Here is a 20,700-nt window from a genome sequence, read left to right as displayed (position 1 = left end):
TGAGAACAAGTAGGACAGAAGATGTATGCAACCATAGAAAAACCCAAATGTAGGAAAGAGGAACGCTGAGAAAAGAACGAGAGAGCGAGATTAACACACTAATCCAATATCCTATGCTCCTGGAAGGAGGAGCAGCTGTTGAAGGATGCCCCTTTTCCTCTTTTTTGACAAGCGCACACTCACGCGTGCAACAAGACACACATGCAGCATACTATAGATGGGGATTTAAATGATTCGTCTTGTAAGCTTTTCACTGAGCTCAACCACATCCTTGGCTAAGCCACAGACTCAAATACACAGCCACAAGAATAGTATTCATGGCCAGAGGGCTTCACAGGCCAGACCACCTCTCAGACACAAAATTTACAGGGTTTGCTTCTAATACTCATTTCTATGACTGCGCATGAACATGTGCACGTGTGTGAGTATATGGCTCAGCTAAGCTTGTTCCTGTAGTTCTTAGAGATTCCCTTTCTTGGAAACCATTACTCACATCACTTTTCACAATGGCTGGCAGGAAGCGTATCCAAAGGATTTTTAATTAATTTCCCCATCATCATGCTTTCAGAGGTTCTGTCCTCTGCGACCCATCAATTGGCTGCTGTATTCAATGTTGTATAGAGTAGGTTGAAAAAGAGATTCATACCAAACTACTCCTTTCCTTTAGGCCCTTAATGCAGTTTTTTGGTCTGGAGCATTCACGTTTGTGTTAACAATGCCATAATGACATCCCAGCAAACTGGCCACAAGATCAAACTGTGCAATGCTTTGAAAACCAAAGAAAACCCAAGAACTACAACTCTGACTCCACAGGCCTCCGTTAGCATGTTAAATATTAAAGTTCATAACAGTGTGATTAGAAAAAAGACTGACCAAGTTTGGCTTGTTTGGAAGGCTTGCTAGGAGAAAGCCTGTTCTCTTGAAAGAGAATATGGCAGCATGGTTTCGGTTTACAAAGTTGCATCTGAACAAACCATAAAACATCAGGAAGGAGGATCTTTGGAAAGAGCAAAAAGGAGATGTTTGCTCATAATGGACAGCACCATGTTTGAGGGCAGCACAAAAACCAGCTCTCTAGCAAGGTGGCGAAGGGCTCAGGATTTGGATTTGTTTTGCAGCCAAAGGAACTGGGCACTTTGTAATCATTGAGTCGACCTGTGTATACCATTCTAGAGCCAAATGTCCAGACCTCAACTCTTAACAGAGCTGTGCACACAATGCCAAAAAACCTCAATCAGCCCGAAGGACACTGTAAACAACAACAATGAGACTGACCATACAGAAATAGATGAATTCAAATAATTTCTACTAAAGATGGCCCCAGATCCTACTGAACCACAGGAGTGTACTTTGTTTTTCTTTCAAGACTGCATTTTTCAGCTCTGTGGCCTACTGCATTTCTTTTAAAACAAATCTACTCATACACTTCCTAAATGGCTCAAGCACAAAGAAAACTTTTGAAATAGTTAAATTATCAAGAAAAGTGACAATGCCTATTTTTTTCCTCTCCAGTTTCAGTAGTGAAACTGTCGACCTTGTTCCCGGCACCCCGTGATGGACACTCCCTCCCATTCACTGTGAAAGCCAGCTATCAGCTGTTAAGAAAAACTGATGGCAGCAGGTTAAGCTGAATAACTGTATCCAGCTTTAGCCTTCTGTTTGTGTGTTCTCATTGCTGCTGCTGTTTGTATACAGTGGTCACATGTTTGTGCTATGTTAATATCATATTTGGCTTAAGCCTGTGTGACATCTGAAATGTTAGCAGAGGAGGCTTTCTCTGCATGTTGCAGTTTACAAGTGAGAACCAGCTGCCGTGTCTATAGAGATGTGGAAACATTGTGGTACCGCTGGGATTCTCCCTTACCTTCCTACATTGCTGTGTGACAGGACTGTGCACTACTCTGAAAAGTAGCCTCATATTTTATCTTTTGGGGGGGGGGGGGGGGGGGGGGGTTTGTTACTGATTTTTCAAACATATGAAATAAGTTGCAACAATGAGCTCATGTGAACATATTTACTGTTATAGTAACCATGTGGACATTAAACAGGCTTGACTAAGTATAGGCATTATTTATGTAAACTGGTTGCATTTAACTAGGGGTGCTGTCCTCTGCTGTCTGTGGTGGAACTGCACTGGAAATTTGTAGGGAAGTCTGTGGGCCTTGTTGCTATTTTACTGTGAGAATTGTGGAGTTTTAATCAGAATCAGAATCAGAAAGACTTTATTTATCCCCAAGGGGCAATTACCATACAACAGAGCATAACGTTGAAGATAAGGACAATAAGAACAGGCAATAAGAGTGAGATAATAAATACACAGAATATAGAGTTTTAAAATTACACAGTTTTAAAATTAAAGTAACTGTAACTGTATAATAACTGTGAGTGACTAAAAGTGAATAAAGTCTCGGTAGTATAAAAAGAGTGTAGAGTAGTTTATGTTTCTGGTGTGGGAAATGGTCTTAGTGTGCGTGTCTACAGTGTGTATCCCAGACCCAACATTGCGAATTTGAGAAGCTGTTTCTTAACTTAATTGATTATGTGTCTCGTTTAGCTCATACCTCTATGGCTTTGGCATATGATTAGATTTTCAAAACCCATTTCTTGAATGAAGTTTAGGAAAAATGTACACTTAAATGAGCTTCTGGTACATTGTTCCTGTCTGGGGCTGAAGACTGATCAAAGGAGATTTTGATGAAAACCCCTCATCACGTGAGGTGGCTAGTTACTGGTTACTTCTTTTAAAAAGTCATTAAACTTATTATAATCTTTATTCAAATACAAAAGATAGCAATGTGTGCTAAAGCCTATGTAAATGCACTGTATGTAGTAGTTTTTTTCCTTTCACAGCTGGTATTTATAGTTGGCAAGGTACTCTTGCAGATCTGACTACAAGAGTCGATCCAGGTAGCTGATTTTGGTCAAAAGACAGATAACCGCGTGGCAGAGGAGGCTTGTATTCTTACATTTGTGTTTCCTACAAAAATAAATCTGCACAATTGCAGGTTGTAAAATGCACACTTTGCCTTTCAAGTTTCCATTACAATGAATTATTATTATTATTATTATTATTATTATTATTATTATTATTATTATTATTATTATTATTATTATTATTATTATTTTAGCTTGCTATTAGTTAACTAAATGCAGCAGTGTATACCTACCATGCGTGCTAAATATTCAAAAGCAGTCTCCGTTCTTGGGCTAATCTAGCTAGTATATCTTTCTTCTAAAGTATTTCGTATGGAACAATTGGCCTGGCTTTAAAGATCTGTGACCTTCGACTGAGAATGCATGACAGGAACTTCACAGGAAGCGAAAAGGTCAGCCAACAGGAGCTCAAGAGTGCCAGCTGAGCTAAAAGGAAACATTAAACTGTGGTGAGACATGCCAAGATACTCCACCCTGAGGTCGAAAACATGCACACGCAAACACACACACACACACGCACATAAACATGCACATGCACTCTGCCTTGCACGAATGCACAAAACTCTCACATATCTGAGAAGACATGACTTGACCTCTTTATCTACAAGCGTGCCAGTTTTAGCGGTAGTGAGTCTGCTTGTGTCTGAGGGGTTGCTCTGGTGATTTTCCTTGTTGTTAATGAAATTAGTGAAACAGATGTATGGCAACAGGAAGGTGGGAGTGCTTGTCAGGTAAAAACAGTGTTCACAGTTGACTGCAGGAGAAGACTTGACTGTGTTAGATTTACAGTGGGATGGTTTCACAAGAGTAGGGTCCTCTCCTTTCTTCTGCCAGAGAACACAGATGTGTTACTCCAGTAACTGGCATAACCGCCATTAGCTTTGTAATATAAAGCTGCTGTAAGTTTACCATCAGATATCCAGCATTCACAACTTAACTCTAAGTCTGCTGGCCTGTGTGTAAGTGCAAACATTTCTCTAATAGCTGGAGGAATCTGTATGTGCTTGTGGCTCTGTCTGATGTACAAACTGGACCTGGATACAGAAATTTAAAAGCTGCGCATGGACACTTTAGAAATATGTTCCTTTGTTTTCATATACAAATCAAAACAGATTTTCTCAACTAACAAAAATTATTACAGACTAAAGAAATAAAGAACCACACTAGTACACATATTTAATAATCAAACAATCAAACATACCACTTCTGATCAGAGTACCAGTACAGTTCAGGGACCTGACATCCAAGGGTAGTGCGGACACTGTGTCCTCTTCTCCTGAGTCGACTAACTTCACTGTGGACCATGAAGCAAGCAAGCACTCGCACACACTTACATACATAATTCACAATGAATTAATGCCCATATGTGCACAACATGCACTGAATAACATGGTCAAATGGTATAAACACCACGGAAAAAAATACACACAGAGGCACACACTCACAGACATTGTGATTGACTTCCTGTGAAGTCATGCTTGTTACATAAGAGTGTGTTTGGCTCCTTTTGTGTTTGTCCTGACATAGCAGCTACTGCAAACACAAAAGGACAAGCAGACACATGAATAAATCAGACTGAACCGTGTGTAGCACAATAGGTAACAAAAAGCCACGGATGCACGGACGTATACGCAGGAGAATCACGTTTTTGATTTTTGATTTGATTTATCAAACATTATGTTGATTAGATAGATTGTTTTTAAATATACATTTGATTTCTTGATTTTAATAGAGGCAGCAAGACAAATTCCCCACTGGGACAATAAAGTCCTACGTTCGTATTCCATCTTTGAAATTCAAGTTTTGTTTGAAACGAGTCAGTTTTGTGACTTTTAGCTTTACTCAAGGAAAACTTCCAAATACCTGCTGGTTAAAAGTGTAATCACTGCTTGCTATTTGACTTACATTGAGAATAGCAGGTTTACCTCTTTCACTGACAAGGAAATTAATGAGCAAAAATAGCCGAGGAAGCTAAATTACTCCTTCTGGTTTTGCAATACGCCAAATGTCAAACATTTCCCTGGAAATAGTCACTGAATCTGTTTCTTTTAAACTTTAAAAAAAATCAAATGAGGCAACAATCCTACTTTTTTTTTTTACTGTTGCAAAAGTTGTGAGACCCATGAGTCTATAGAGGATAGAATGTCAGCTCTATCTCAGAACAAGCAGAGGTCAGGATGAGGACGGTTTTGTTTGTAATCTGTTGAATATCACACAGGAGAAAAGTCAGTGCAACAGCTTCACTGAAGAGGAGAGAAAAAACAAAAACAAGATTAGAAAAGGAACATCGATAGGAACACTTGGACTGAGAGGAGTAGAGGGAGTGATATGGGAGCAAAGATAAGAATCAAAACAGTGTTTTGCAATACTGTTGTACATCATGCATGCAAGTACGCACACATCCTTTCTTGTGCACGTGTGTGTGTGCGCATGTTGTTTGTTTGTGACTCAAGCCAGCAAATAAATGTATAAAATGTTATTGTGGTGGGGCTGGCCCTTCTCCAGAGGAAGTGCTTGTCTTTGACAATGCTCTCACCAGGAATGCACTGCAGGCGTCCGCCAAGTGGGCGTGTCGCTGCTCCGGGGTTGGAAGCCAAGTTTGGTCGGTTCAGTTTTGGCCCCTCCGACACCTCGGGGGACCGTCTCGCTCTGCTGTTGTTCAGAAAGAGGGAAAAGAGAGCGAAAGACGGGAGAGAAGGAGAGGGTTTGTGTGTTCCTGTAAGCTTAGTTTGTATAAATCTGAATGTGTGTGTATGTGTTTTCCCTTTGAGAGGAGGATCTGAAAGGAATGCAACTGTTCCTTTACACATGTCCACCCCCCCTCGGGCAGCCACAGGGCCTGTTGAAAACAGGCACGCACCCATGACAAACACACACAGACACACACACACGGAGGTTGAGGAGTGGAAGGAAGTATCAAACTACACCGGCAGAATACTTATCAAGACAGAGGAGCAAAGCTGCCCATTAAGATTCCAGACTTTCACTCCTTAACTTCTGCAATAAGAAAATAATAGGATCACAGTACAGACCAGTCTAGAATAGAATAGAAAGGAATCGAGTAGAAAAAAATTAAATAGGGTCGAACAGAACTTGTCCTTCTCTGTAGTAAATCATATAATCAGTACGCTGTGTTAAAGTCAGAGTCCAGTGATGGGACTAAACTTCTCAAACGCCATGCAACATCACGTGGTATAGCCTCACAAGTGCTAGAAAAAAGAAAAAAAAGAAGAAGCATGTGACCAAGTGAAGCGCAGGCCACGTGAAATTCGGTTAAAACCGTTTGCTCGGTGGGTTTAATTTGTTTTTCTTTTTATGTGCTGCCCCTTTCGTTGACGCTCGTGAAAGCCGAAATAAAACCCTCCCCTTGGGTTCAGGGTTAGTATAATGGGAGAAGGCTGTACCAGAAAGCAGTAAAGAGGTCGGTGTGACGGAGGCCTTGGTGTGCTTTAGAGTGGCAGTGCCTGGTGATAAGAGGCTGCAGCCTGGTTGGCCTCTCTGAGGGGAAGTGATGCAAGACAGTAGCTCTTTGTTTAGTGGCATTACTTGGTCCCGTGCCAGTGGTCCCACTGAATGAAACGGGCCGGTTGGCTTGTTTGCTGGCTGGGTAACTGGCTTCATGGTGGACAGGCTGACTGCCTGGTTGACTTGCTGGTAGGCAGGCAACTGTGGCATTAAAAATTGTGGCTAATCTCTCTTTTCTCTTCTTCTTTCTGCCTTTTTTTCTGTCATTGGCCTATTTTGGGCCCATAAGAACACTTAAGTCATGAATTTGGAAATTTTAGATTATTTTATTTTATTTTTTTAGCATGCTAGTGCTTGTCAAGTTGGAAGCTCTCAACAAAAATATAGTTTTATTTATTGCAATGTGTATAATATATTTATCGCAGCTTTTATTGACTGTTTTGGTCAAGCTTCCCAGACAACCTTTTCTCCCTGTTCTCCACCTCCGTCTCTCTCCCACCAGCTCCCAGTCCTCTCTTCTATGCTATCCCTGCTACTTCCCAAGTGCTGAAATGTGTGTTTTTCTTCAAGCCGCACTCAAGCTAATTTTACTGTCAAATTCCACAAAGGAAAGAAGAGAGAAGGACTGGAGGGGACAGAGGAAGAGTGCATGTTTGATAGGGGACAAAAATGCACTTGCTATGTATGCAAGTTATATATGAACATGCATATGTAGCCACTGTCTTATTTCATCCATACCATAGAGATAATGTTGATTTATAATGTAAATAAACCTGGTAAATAAATGATTGAGGTAAGGAGAACACTATGGCCTCTGTGTGCATGGGTAAAGAGAGTCTACCTTAATTTAATCCTGATTAATTAAATATACATACAGTGGGGCAAAAAAGTATTTAGTCAGCCACCGATTGTGCAAGTTCCCCCACTTAAAATCATGACAGAGGTCAGTAATTTGCACCAGAGGTACACTTCAACTGTGAGAGACAGAATGTGAAAAAAAAATCCATGAATTCACATGGTAGGATTTGTAAAGAATTTATTCGTAAATCAGGGTGGAAAATAAGTATTTGGTCAATAACAAAAATACAACTCAATACTTTGTAACATAACCTTTGTTGGCAATAACAGAGGTCAAACGTTTACTATAGGTCTTTACCAGGTTTGCACACACAGTAGCTGGTATTTTGGCCCATTCCTCCATGCAGATCTTCTCAAGAGCAGTGATGTTTTGGGGCTGTCGCCGAGCAACACGGACTTTCAACTCCCGCCACAGATTTTCTATGGGGTTGAGGTCTGGAGACTGGCTAGGCCACTCCAGGATTTTCAAATGCTTCTTACGGAGCCACTCCTTTGTTGCCCGGGCGGTGTGTTTTGGATCATTGTCATGTTGGAAGACCCAGCCTCGTTTCATCTTCAAAGTTCTCACTGATGGAAGGAGGTTTTGGCTCAAAATCTCACGATACTTGGCCCCATTCATTCTGTCCTTAACACAGATCAGTGGTCCTGTCCCCTTGGCAGAAAAACAGCCCCATAGCATGATGTTTCCACCCCCATGCTTCACAGTAGGTATGGTGTTCTTGGGATGCAACTCAGTATTCTTCTTCCTCCAAACACGACGAGTTGAGTTTATATCAAAAAGTTCTTCTTTGGTTTCATCTGACCACATGACATTCTCCCAATCCTCTGCTGTATCATCCATGTGCTCTCTGGCAAACTTCAGACGGGCCTGGACATGCACTGGCTTCAGCAGCGGAACACGTCTGGCACTGCGGGATTTGATTCCCTGCCGTTGTAGTGTGTTACTGATGGTGACCTTTGTTACTTTGGTCCCAGCTCTCTGCAGGTCATTCACCAGGTCCCCCCGTGTGGTTCTGGGATCTTTGCTCACCGTTCTCATGATCATTTTGACCCCAAGGGATGAGATCTTGCGTGGAGCCCCAGATCGAGGGAGATTATCAGTGGTCTTGTATGTCTTCCATTTTCTGATGATTGCTCCCACAGTTGATTTTTTCACACCAAGCTGCTTGCCTATTGTAGATTCACTCTTCCCAGTCTGGTGCAGGTCTACAATTCTTTTCCTGGTGTCCTTCGAAAGCTCTTTGGTCTTGGCCATGGCGGAGTTTGGAGTCTGACTGGTTGAGGCTGTGGACAGGTGTCTTTTATACAGATGATGAGGTCAAACAGGTGCCATTCATACAGGTAACGAGTGGGGGACAGAAAAGCTTCTTACAGAAGACGTTACAGGTCTGTGAGAGCCAGGGATTTTCCTTGTTTGAGGTGACCAAATACTTATTTTCCACCCTGATTTACGAATAAATTCTTTACATATCCTACCATGTGAATTCATGGATTTTTTTTTTTACATTCTGTCTCTCACAGTTGAAATGTACCTCTGGTGCAAATTACTGACCTCTGTCATCATTTTAAGTGGGGGAACTTGCACAATCGGTGGCTGACTAAATACTTTTTTGCCCCACTGTACATGTCACACACATTTTTCACGTGTTTTCCCTTTTTTCTATTTTTGTATGTATAAAACAGAGAATGAAAGGAGTGAAGAAATGGGCTGCACAGAAGAGGAAGAGAGGGAAGTGTGTAACTGTGTGTGTGCATCGAAGGGGTTGTCAGTGGTGCGCGGGGGTCTGCTTGAGCGCTACACCAGATGTGAAAATGGCTTTTGCAATATGTCATCTAAACAGCAAACTGCAGGGGATTTACTTGAGGTAACTTGAAGCACATAAGTGCGGGAGAGTCGAAATTACAGCTAGCTTCTTGAAAATCTCAAACAGATTCGGAGACCAGCTGAGGGGAAACATCATTCATAGCAGGAAACTGGCATGCGGTTTTCCCCACGGCCTTAAATAATTAGTCTAACATATGTTACCTAAATGCAGATTCACACTGGAAAGAAAACAAAAAAAAGTTGGTTTATCCCTTTAGGTGGTATCTCAGGTCACATCTGTGTATGCTGATACAATGACTTAGCAAGTTCTGCCGGTTGTGAAATGCAGCAGATAAGAAGACAAATGTGGGATGGTTCAAGTCAGATTATACCGCCTGGATGTCACACCTGATGATCCCTTTGTCCTGTGTTATTGCAGCGCAACTTCTGCTTTCAGTGACGCTGTAAACCAGCGCACACACTTGATCACGTGACTAGCTGGAACAAAGTCCCTGGCAGCCTGAGGGCCGCTAGCACATTTTTACAATATACATAGATAAAAATCCCTCTGTTTCCCCGTATTCTCCTTTTATATAATAACAAGGATTGCACTTGGTTATGAAATCTATTCTATGTGTTATTACATTATTTTGATTAGCCTGCTTGTGTGAGAAAGGACCCACACAACAGAACTACTACAACATGATGATGTGTTTGTGTGTGCTGGGTGTGACGACCTTATTCTTGCGACTGAACAATTACATTGCAAATGAAGCAGAACAAGAGGACCTGAATCTTGTACTAGTTTCTCTCACTTGCACAGCTTAGCAACTTAAAAAAACCCCCACTGTAAACATTCAAAAACTTTGAAATATTAGTTTCAACCAGTTTCTGGCTGCTGTCCTTGCATTGTCTTCTGCAGTAAACCCAACCTTTTTGTAGCACAGCAAGCCAAACCACAGCACAAATAATTATTTGCATGCACAGTTTCCGACCCGGGATGGGTTCTTCACTGAATCTAGGCTGTGTCATAGTACTAGCTGATAATACATGCTTTCTTTTCCACTTGCCTGTGCTGCAGCTTCCTGTGTTGATGATATGTATGTGGCCTGATAGGGTGGAGATGACAATGTAGGTGTGGAGGAAGTCAAATGCAGGTGTTTGCATGTGCGTGCGTGTGTGTGTGTGTGTGTGTATGTGTGCTGTCCCAGGTGGGTGCTGACAGACCGGCAGGTAAACAGGCAGGTTGGTCTGTGATCTCACCTGTTGGAGCAGACACAGCAGCGCCTGCAGGGCTTTTACAGCGGAAACATCTTCTTTATGTGATGCTGGAAGGCCAGGCCCTTCTCTTCTCTTCTCTTCTCTTCTCTTCTCTTCTCTTCTCTTCTCTTCTCTTCTCTTCTCTTCTCTTCTCTTCTCTTCTCTTCTCTTCTCTTCCTAACAAACTCAGTTGTAATTCATTCACTTTCCTCTCCCAGGTGCATCCAGGTGAACACCCAGTACACGAGTACATGCGCGGGAGGTGGAGGGGTTGGGAGCTGGGGGGTTGCGTAAAGGGAGGAAGAACACCAAAAGGTAAGAGCAGCACAGGTGTTCTGGGGGAGGGGGTTGGAGGATGACAACAATGTGTGTGTAGGTGTGTGTGACAGGAAGAAGCCGTATGTGCTCTGGCTTTATAAGGTGGCGCTTTTGAGAGAAAGGAATGTTACACATCCAGATTATAACAGACCACCCCTTCAAACTAAAAGGAAGTGAGTTTAACCTACAAGTCAAACACACACTTAAACCTACACACACACACTGCAGTCATCAAGCTCTGATATGAATTAAGCATCCTGACTAGTTCCTGTCTCATGTTACGTCGTCCTGAGGGGTCTGCGGATCATTTCCTGTTCCTTATGTAATGTTTTCTTTCTGTTTAAGGTCATACAGATTTATTTGGCCTTTGCTGCTCTACCAGTGTTTTATAGAGGGCGACCTATTCAGACACAGGAAGGGAGACCTCGGGAATTTGAACTGTTGAAATAAAGAGACTAAAGCGCCTAGCTGGTCTTTTACAGACTGCATAATGTTAAAAAAAATCTTCAAATTCAACTTATAAGTGAGCGGTCGCTATTGTAAGCAGTTAAAAAAAAAACACAAACAAACATATTTCCTGTTTAGATATGTGCATGTGATTCTGCAGGTGTCTGTATTCACCAAACTGTTTGGTAGCAGATGCTTTCTGGTTTCATTTGTAGTCCACTTGTAGCTTGAGTTCTATTGAACTCATGTATGTATGTCAAGAGCAAAAAAAACCCCAACTGTATTTGTTGAAAATCATCTATCTCCAGATTGAGGGTTTCATTAACTTTTAAAATGCACCTTAGGTTTGTAAACAGTGACCGGTAGATGGAAATCTTGACCTACAGAAGCATATCAACCTTTTGGGATGTACATATGCAGCACTACTGTGAGTAATGGGGTTGGTGCCCAAGAGGAGGATGCTAGGGACAGGGTCAGATCGAGGCAGATGATCCGCTGTGGCGACCCCTAAAGGGAGCAGCCAAAAAGAAGAAAACGATTAACTTTGAGTAGCGGAAACTTTGGGTCACAAATGATGTCGGTGGGGGTGGGGGTGGGGGGGAATAATAGTTTGTTGGTGCTGCTATCTATATGTCAGTATAAGTCAACTTTTTTAGTGGTAATAATTCATATTAGTATAAATCCTCTGACTTCATGATCTTTATGATGACACGGTGTATCAGTGTGTGTCTGTGTTATGTAGTTGAAACAGTAACGACACAAACAGCTTGGTATATTTAACAATATATATTTCCATTGTCAATGTACATTCCATTTCGACATAAGCTTTCTTCACAAACAAAAAGTTGGCATCTAAATAAATACTATATAAAATAGAACTTCAAAATAAATATATCTATAAAGGGAACCTTTTATATGAGATTTTTGTCTTTTTGTTATATCTACACAAAACAAAAGCACAGATCTTGTTTCTCAATACCCAACAATGACATTGTAAAGGTATAAAAGAATGGAGTAGCATCACCCAACTGTTTGAGACCTTTCCTCTTGTTTGGGTTTAAATAAAAAAAAAAAAGAAAAAAGGAAAAAAAAAGAAAACCGTGTTCACAAATGAATGACACACAGGGGGATCGGTGTGTAAAAGTCACAGCGTAAAGAAAAGGTTTTAATGTTTGAGCTGTTGGATGATTATTCCACACCTTAAACAGGATAGCGAGCACGTGATTGTATAAAGCCAACATGAAGTTAGGAGCATTGCTTTTGCAGTGACGGAGCTGAGTAACAGCAAAAGAAGAAAAGAAAAAAGGCAGCAACTGTTGGAAATAAATGTCCTCTGGTGAGAAGAGATGGCGCAGAACACAACTGGAGAGGAAAAACCAAGTTGAGAGTGAAAGAGAGACAGACATGTCTTTCCATGTCTCTGTGGTATGACAAGTTTATGCACAGCAGCTGTGTTTGTCAATCATGGAAGGTCAGGGATGTTTGTTGGGCAATTTCTCGGGGCAGGAAAGAGGGAAGCGAGGAAGAAAGAAAAGCAAGAAGAGAAAAAGAGGGAGCTGAAACACCGAGGAGTAACGGCAGGAAATGGGCTGATGGGGGTAGATTGTGCTCCCTGTGTGGATTCAATGAGTCCACAGTGTTTAGGACTCGGAGAGGAACCAGGGAATTAGCTTAGCCTCTCGACTGCTAATGAGCCATGGATAGCATAAACAGCAGGAGTTTTTTTTTTCTGCTTCTTCTCCTTTTTTTTCTTCTTTAATTTATTGCCGGGCACACTTTTCTAAATCAAGTGCTAGTAATAGAAACGTCTGCTATTTCTGTTACCCCTTTCCCCAACCTTCTTCTTGAAACTCTCCTTTTTCCTTTTCCTCACAACCACAAAAACATCGTATTCTTACCCTCAAAATATATATCTAATATATTCTCTATATATTTTGTACTGAATCGTAGCTATAATGTACCATGCAATCTTTCAAGGACATTTAAAAGTGTCTTCTAAAGAACACAAATGTTGTGAAACTATTTACAGCAAATAACATTTCACCTGCATAGCTCTAGTACTAAATATATTGTCAAAACATTTGTGATTTTTGCTGCCCACCTAGAGACGACCAGGCCTTTGCCCGGTCTTGCACCCAATCCCATTTTGGCACCTTTTCTCTCAGGCTGAATTGCTAGGTTTTGAAAATATTGCCTCATACATTCAAGACTAAGGACCATGTGTGTTTTTTCCCTCCCTTTCCCCCTGTCTGATAGCTTTGTGCAACTAGACAAGTACAAGTAAAAGCAAAGGTAGGCACCCTAATGAAAGTCACAGGTCCGACGTGAAGCAGAGGTGTGTGTTATGGAGTCGCAAAGACAGTACGCTTTTATGCCAAACGGAAATGGCCATCTGTATTAAAGGGCAGCCCACCTTTAATAATGACCAGCTGCCGTCAACACCACGTGGCGAGACTGGCGTGACTGTGATCATTCTGACAGGAAAAGCATGCTACTGTATAACAGCTTCCTTTGGCAAAGTCCTAAAAATGTCATGCAAGCCACAAAAATAGACTTTAAGAATTAAAAAAAGAGGCTATTCAACGTATGCAGCTACGCGGCATAATGATTTAAACGTGATGAAGACGCTCTGTGTGTGGGGGCAGTGGGGGTGGGGACTAAATGTAGTGCACACCAACGTAATGTGAGATAGCTGAGGTGGTTAATACTGTGCTTTAGTACATCCTTTAAGGGGTTTGCGTCTTCCTAAAAAGGTTGTGCAAGTGGCAGGTTTACTCTACAAAGGCTGACTGCAGACATACACAACAGCGACTTTGCTATGCCTTCTCTTCCCCCTCTTTGCTCTCTATCACTTGCACCCCCTCTCGTCTGGAAACACTTTTTTCTGGCCAGTTTGTCTCTAGCTTAGCTTACTCGTTTTAAATGATTCACTCTTGCCTTTTTGCCCCTAAATATTTCTTTGCCTTTTTGTTTTTTTTTGTGCAAAGAGGAAGTAGACCAGGCTCTTAGGCAGTTTAGTAATCAACATGCGGTGTAGGCCAAGTTCTAGAGAGGATTACTGTAACTGTCCCTGAGAAGGTTGAGTGTACTTTACTTTTTTTTTTCTTTAAACACATTTCTCTACTACAAATCGACTTCTAGTACAGTGGGTAACCATTAGACTAAAGCATGCAAGTCATGACATGCATTATGTCAAAGGTGACTGGTGAACAGCATTCAAAATATTTGAGAATGTCTAGGCTTCACCACCTCGTAGTGGAAAACACACTGTAAGGTGATCATCTCAAATGCTTATGCACAATACATGGTGAGAGTTAAGGGGAATTGCTATTATTTTAAAGTCTAGAAAGGTTTGTTTTTACAGCTCCACTCTGGACATAAAAACTCAATGGAGATCAAATGTCAGCAATACGAAGGTAGCATCTTTCAGGTGTAAGAGAGGGGAAACGCTAAATGATTGGTGGCCACAATAACCTTGGAGCGAGTGAGTAGTTAAAAGTGTTAGTTTCACTCCTGCAATGGCCTGTCATTGAAACCACGCTATAGATAATCACTTGTTTTCATGTTTAACGCTGGGCTGTGCTTTTGGGTTGGGGTGGGGAGTAGGGGGTGGGGGCTAAGTATAGATATTAACCATCCATCAATAATTTCTATGTATTCTGTGGATCAGCAACCAGCTTCTGTTTAGTAAGCATTACAAAATTAGCTGAGAAATATTGAGCAGCAGAGAGGTACAATGACTTTGTGCCTACGGCCATCTTCGCAAAACACAAATACCAGTCCCACAAGCTTGTCTCTTGTTCTTTTGTCACTCTTACAAAGAAGAACAAAAACATCTTAGAGGGCCTGTTGGCTATTCCTACTTGCCATCTCCCTCATATATGGCCCATTTTTGATCATACACCCTATTAAACATCTTTGTACCTTTGTTTTACATAAGTCATCTTCCAGCAGTTTAACGGGATAGTTTAATGGGTTGGTGTTGGATTGTCCAATCCATAGAGAGCAAACAAGTATGGTATAGTCCAGTCCACTTTTTTTTTTTTTTTAGCAAGGTCACCACCACACAGTTTGGTCCACTATCATGATCCTTGCTGCTGCTTCTCCAGAGTGCCAGATTTTGCTTCTGTGGCTCCACTTTTACACACGGGGACACTCACGCCGCTCTGTGAGTTTTTACAGCGGCAGCCAGGCCTGCTAATATTGTCATAACATTTCTGTCCCAGTTTGGCTAGGCCCATCGCTGGTAGATAGCAGACCAGGCAAGGCAGGACGAAAGAAAGGGCAGCCATGAAGGACCAGCGTGCACAACAGTTGGCCTGCGAGCACGAGCAGGGCTTGTCGGCACAGGAGCCCTCATCATCCTCGTCTTCGGTGCAGTGGTAGAAGATCCCTTTGACCAGGCACATGCAGGTGGCTGTATCTACCATGCTCTGAGCAGAGCACAGGCACTCCTGGTTGCAGACCCAGCAAGAAGGAAGGGTTCGGGGAAGTGTGCATTCTGTGCACCTGCACTTCCCGCAGTGCTCGCAAAGAAGGAGGTGCTTCTTCTCGGTCGGAGAGGAAGGAATCACTGCCAACCCTTGCTGACCTCCAACGGAGCATACACCTCCCACAGGCATCTTTGCGGACTTGAGGTCAAGGGATTTAGAGGAGGAGGAGCAGGACGAAGCAGAGGAGGAAGAAGTGAGGACCTTAGATTCTGAGGAACTGAAGCAGCCTGGAGTTTGGGTAGTGATTGTACTGATGGGGCCGGGGTGAGGGTGCAATTTAGGGTGGTGGTCCACTGTTGGAGTGGGCGCAGCGTGTTCCAGCAGCCTCTGGTCAGATGAGGTACTGCTGCTGCTGCTGATAGAGCTGGGCCTTCCACTGAAGGAAATCCAAGGGTGGGTGGTGGTGTCCTGATGAAGGTGGGGCTCGCACCTATTATGCTGGGGAGGTTGGTGTTGGTGATTGTGATGATGGTTGTGGTTTGCACCAAGAAAGGCTTCTTGATTCTGACCTAGCCAGGTGATTCTTGGGTTCAAAGATTTCTGGCTGGGAGGCTGCTGAGAAACAACAGCGGGGCTGTCAATGTAGTCGTTCTCCACGTGTGATGACTTTATCTGGTCGATGGGGTAAATAGTGACAGGGTGCTGAAGACGACCGTAGGGCACACGACTGTCCAGCAAGGGTTGAGATATGAGGGAGGAGGACACTCCGGGGATGTGGTGGGGAACCCTGGACTCCATATGTAGGCTGGTGCCTCGACTTCTCTCTAAAGCAGCATTTAGCAATACTGCAGAAACAGATACAAAAGAGACATTTAAGACTAATCTCATCTTAAAATATAAAAGTAATGGCAATAAACTAGAGAATTAAAGATGGTTAGATGTCAGATCAACACCTCTAACAGCATGCAAACGTGACATTTGATATAAGTAGTTCACTTCACAGAAAACAAATACTGAATCTTTAAAACGAGTCTCTCCATAGAAATCTTTTTTTTTCTTCTCCAGACCGGATCTTTGCAATTATTTGAATGTAGAGTTTCCAAACCATGGTGATTTTTAGACTGAATACCGACAGGGTATTCAGTCTAAGCCTCCTCCATTCTAACTTTGACATTAGAACAATAGAAGTTGGGCTCTCACTGCCTCCCCTCCAAAGAGCAGGGAGCACCAGAGAGCAGGGTTTGCATGCAAAAGACTCAAAGATGCAAAACAAGGCAAAGTAACAAGAAGGTTGCCAGAAAAGAGACTTCAACGGTGACTAAATGAATGCAAGAGGCAAAGGAAATTAGGTCTTTTTATAGAATCACAGCTATTTCATGTAATACAAGTTGACCTAATGTTGTATTTTTAAATTTGATCTGTCAGTGTGCAAACTGCATAAACACGAATCTGAATCAGAGATCAGACCCTGGGATTTGTGAATGGGGTTGATTTTATGAACTGCAGTTTTTTGTGAATGGGCTGCTGGCTGCACTCGGTGTTGCAAGCATGAATCAAGACGCTCCAGTCATGGTGAGGCTGAAAGAAATCGGTTTCATCCGTTTCATCAATGAGCGCTCGGCAGATTTATTTTATCCATTTTATTTACATATATATTGACAAGCAGCTCACCGACCTACTGTCTACAGTATTCATTTGGGTTACCTTATAACAAAATATATCAACGAAAAAATCAGGTTGTTCAGACCATTTTCGTTTGATTATGCTCGTCTTGTGATTTATTGGGCTTGCGCACATCACCCAGCAAATATATACATCTGTATTATTTTTTCGCAAATGTATCAGTGGTAGACACAGCTTTGCTTGACCGTCAGCTCTCAGTGTGATTCTCCCATTCCTCATATTTTCAGAAGCCCGGTTGAGAAACCTGTTGCGACATAGCTGGCACCGACACAAGCGCTTGTGATCGTCAAATCTAGACTATTATAAGCTCCAAGCCGGAACTATGCGTGTGCAAGCCCGAATGTGTGCGTGTGTGTCTATGTGTGTGCGCGTCCCTCCCTACATGTCAATGACTGAGTCATAAAAACCGGAGGCGGCAGCTCGACTTACACAAATAGCATGTTTATATAGGCGTTATAAGCAGGTATTCAAACAGTTTTTGTAAAATGTCAAAAAAATACACACAAGCTTAATAAAGGAAATGGTACATTGCGTGCCACCAGACACGGGAATGTAGAGTCGTTTTGATAGGCGGCTGTTCGGTGCGTAGCTGTGTGTGTAAAGCTGGACATTATACGTCCACGGCACTCAAAAAACCAAAACGCAAAAAACAAAAACAACAAAAAATGCATTGTAGAAAATTAATACAAGCTTTGTCGGCAGCCAGTGGGCTAAAACGAAAAAACTAATGGCATAAACACCTGACACCATCGATGGCGTGCCAGCCAGGCAGTCGCTGCAGAGCGAGAAGGACACACGCAACCGAGCCGCCCGAGAGATAAACGTACCTACAGGCTTTGGAGAGAAGGGCGAATCACGCAGAGATTGAAGTGTGGGTCTGCCCCGCTGCTTTTTATTGTGTCTTTGAAAAAAAAATATAGACAAGAAAAAAAGGTGGGGATGTACGAAGCGATGCGACAGCTGCTGAAATGCGTATTTGATATAAAAAAAAGAAAGAAAAGAAAAGAAAAAAGCGGCGGTTTGGACTACGCGTCGTTCTCCATCTCTGATACCTTCACCTTGCTTTTGGTCCGAAGTCGGTGGTTAAATATTGACCTAAACTGCAAACCCTCGGAAACAGCTTGTTGCAAAATAGAGTTTGCAGGAGCGTTTTAGTGCACGCGATTGAGTAGACTGAGAGGACCAGTCAAGTGAAGGCAACACTGAACAGTACCGAACAGTTTCTCTTTACAGTGACACACTTACTAGTTACAAACATCTAGAGAGGAAAGAAAGGAAAAACACGAGAGGTGGTCACTTACTGTTGTTTCAGGATACAATTTTCATCTCTCTGCTGCGCGCGACGTTTACGCACAGGCTTTATTCCAAGGCAGCGAGTAGCTCCAGGAATAATGGATAAAGATAAGTCCAAACTTTACAGGGTAATAAGAACAAGGTATGGGGACGGCGAACTGGTGCCCCGCACTATTCTCCACTCGCTGGTGCATAAAAGACGACTGCGGTTGTGGACTCAGAGCTTTGGATATGATGTTGCAACCACCGAGGGGGAGGGAAGTGAGTTTTTATGAATGGGAGGGTAGAGGAAAGGAAAGGGACGGCACTGCGCAGATGCCTCGTCTTTTTTTCTCTGTTTTTTTGTGAATGGCAGGGCCGCGCGACTGGGGAGGGCTGAAATGCGGATGTTACATTTTTATGAATGGGGAGGACTCCGAATACCATTGCGCAGGCGCCATACCTACGTTTTTATGAATGGGAAGAAATAGCGAATGAGGCGTGTGTGTAAGAAAAAGGAGGGGGCGAGGAAATGAGAAGGAGGTGGGTTTTTTTTTTTTTGGTCACAAGGGCAATGTCAGGCCTGATTTACATAAAGAGTGGGCTCTGATGTCCCCCCCCCACCCTTTTATCCCCCTAATTTATTTATATACGAAGCCAGCGATGCTACATGTTGTTTTGATTATAATATGGTAACAGAAAGGCGATAGAGCGGAATGTGAGTGGGCCAAATCTGCAATTAATTAATTAATTTTTTTTCATTGCTGACAGATATGATCTCTGGTATTGATTCTGACGAATGGATGGCGAACTGTGTCAAATGGAAAACATGCAGATGCAGAAAAACAATACATACCAGAATCTGCGAGAATATAAAACGTTTAATAAATATAGTGGACGTCTGAGGTTTATTTTTTGCCCCATTCAGCGGATTCTCAACGAGGATATCAAGATACCGGAGGTCACATGCCTCTGCTCGATTAGACTTAATAATAGCCGCTCCCCTTGTGTTCCTGTTCCAGCTAAAGACATTTATTGCGAACAAGGACGTGCCCTTCCTTCCTCGGCAACAATGTGAGGTATGACTACAGCCTCTATGGCAATGTTAAAAAAAAAAAAAAGAAAGAAAAAAAAGGAGAAGATGAGGAGGAGAAGGAGGAGGGGTAGGAGAACGGCGGGGGGTTTAACGCCTACTCTGAAACACAAACCAGCATGAGGGCAGGCAGGATTCACAAAAGGACAGGATGTTGTTGATTTGTACCGAAACCACACGGAGGAAATGAGTGCGAATTTCCTTTCTCACTGACATCCTAGTGTGTGTGTGTGTGTGTGTGTGTGTGTGTGTGTGTGTGTGTGTGTGTGTGTGTGTGTGTGTGTGTGTGTTTCCCTGTAAACTCCCCACCACTATCCTACCTCCCCTCCCTCAGCTTGGGGCTTTTAACCAGTCAAAGGTTAACAGTTGCCCTATTATCCATTTGCACTGATCACCATGGAAACCACTACATCTCCAAATTGGGATTATTGTTTTGAAGAAAAAGGAGGAAGAAAAAAAGAAAGAATAAAAGAAAGAAAGGGAATTAAGTCAGCATTAAATTTTTGAATATGTGTTTGGATGGACTGGGGTATTACTGTGATATGTCGGTAAAACATGTATTGAAAAGAATTTGAATTTAGTCTGAGGTGTTTCAAATGGTCAGGTACGGCAGTAGGAGACATACAAAAACAATCACACCTGCAAAGAATAGCCTATTATTTAATTTACATTGCATAAATGACTAAGTTTAAGAGAACTTTTGTAGTTTCTTGTAGTCTCTTGTTTTGCTCTGGTGGGAGTCATTTTATAAGATCAACATACTTGGACCACATTTTTTTGTGGAGCTTTGGCTCTGTACACCACCACAGTGAATTTTAAATCAAACCATCAAGATATGATTGAAGTGCAGGTTTTAATCAGATCTATTTCTAAAATGGCCGTTAAACCCATTTGAATTAAAACAGAAAGTCTGCATTTTATTCACATCTTAACAGTTTGATTTTAAATTCACTGGTGGTGGTGTACAAAATTCCAAATATTGTACCACTGTCTAAATGCTTATGGACCTAAACATATAAATGAGTCCATAAGTAGATGAAGTATCACCCTATCATGGTGAAGCGGTGTGCAAACCTGTGTGGTCCCAGGAGTTGTATTGTTTTGCCCATGGTAGGGTCTGCCAAGGTGAGAAG

At 42.3% G+C, this 20,700-nt stretch overlaps 1 protein-coding gene across 1 annotated transcript; it reads right to left on the bottom strand.

Annotated features, from left to right (window-relative positions):
• Positions 1 to 11,857: 11,857 nt before the first annotated feature.
• Positions 11,858 to 18,861, bottom strand: spry4 (sprouty homolog 4 (Drosophila)). Its single transcript, XM_085175163.1, has 2 exons — positions 18,504 to 18,861; positions 11,858 to 16,364 (listed from the first exon to the last, which is right to left on the bottom strand). The coding sequence occupies exon 2, from the start codon at positions 16,315 to 16,317 to the stop codon at positions 15,169 to 15,171; it is 1,149 nt and encodes a 382-aa protein (XP_085031289.1). The 5' UTR covers positions 16,318 to 16,364; positions 18,504 to 18,861; the 3' UTR covers positions 11,858 to 15,168.
• Positions 18,862 to 20,700: the final 1,839 nt, after the last annotated feature.

This window comes from Neolamprologus multifasciatus, chromosome 10, assembly GCF_963576455.1.
Source record: "Neolamprologus multifasciatus chromosome 10, fNeoMul1.2, whole genome shotgun sequence".
NCBI classification, from domain to species: Eukaryota; Metazoa; Chordata; class Actinopteri; order Cichliformes; family Cichlidae; genus Neolamprologus; species Neolamprologus multifasciatus.
The sequence above is the reverse complement of the archived record's forward strand: the minus strand, read 5'-3'. Positions and strand labels throughout refer to the sequence as shown.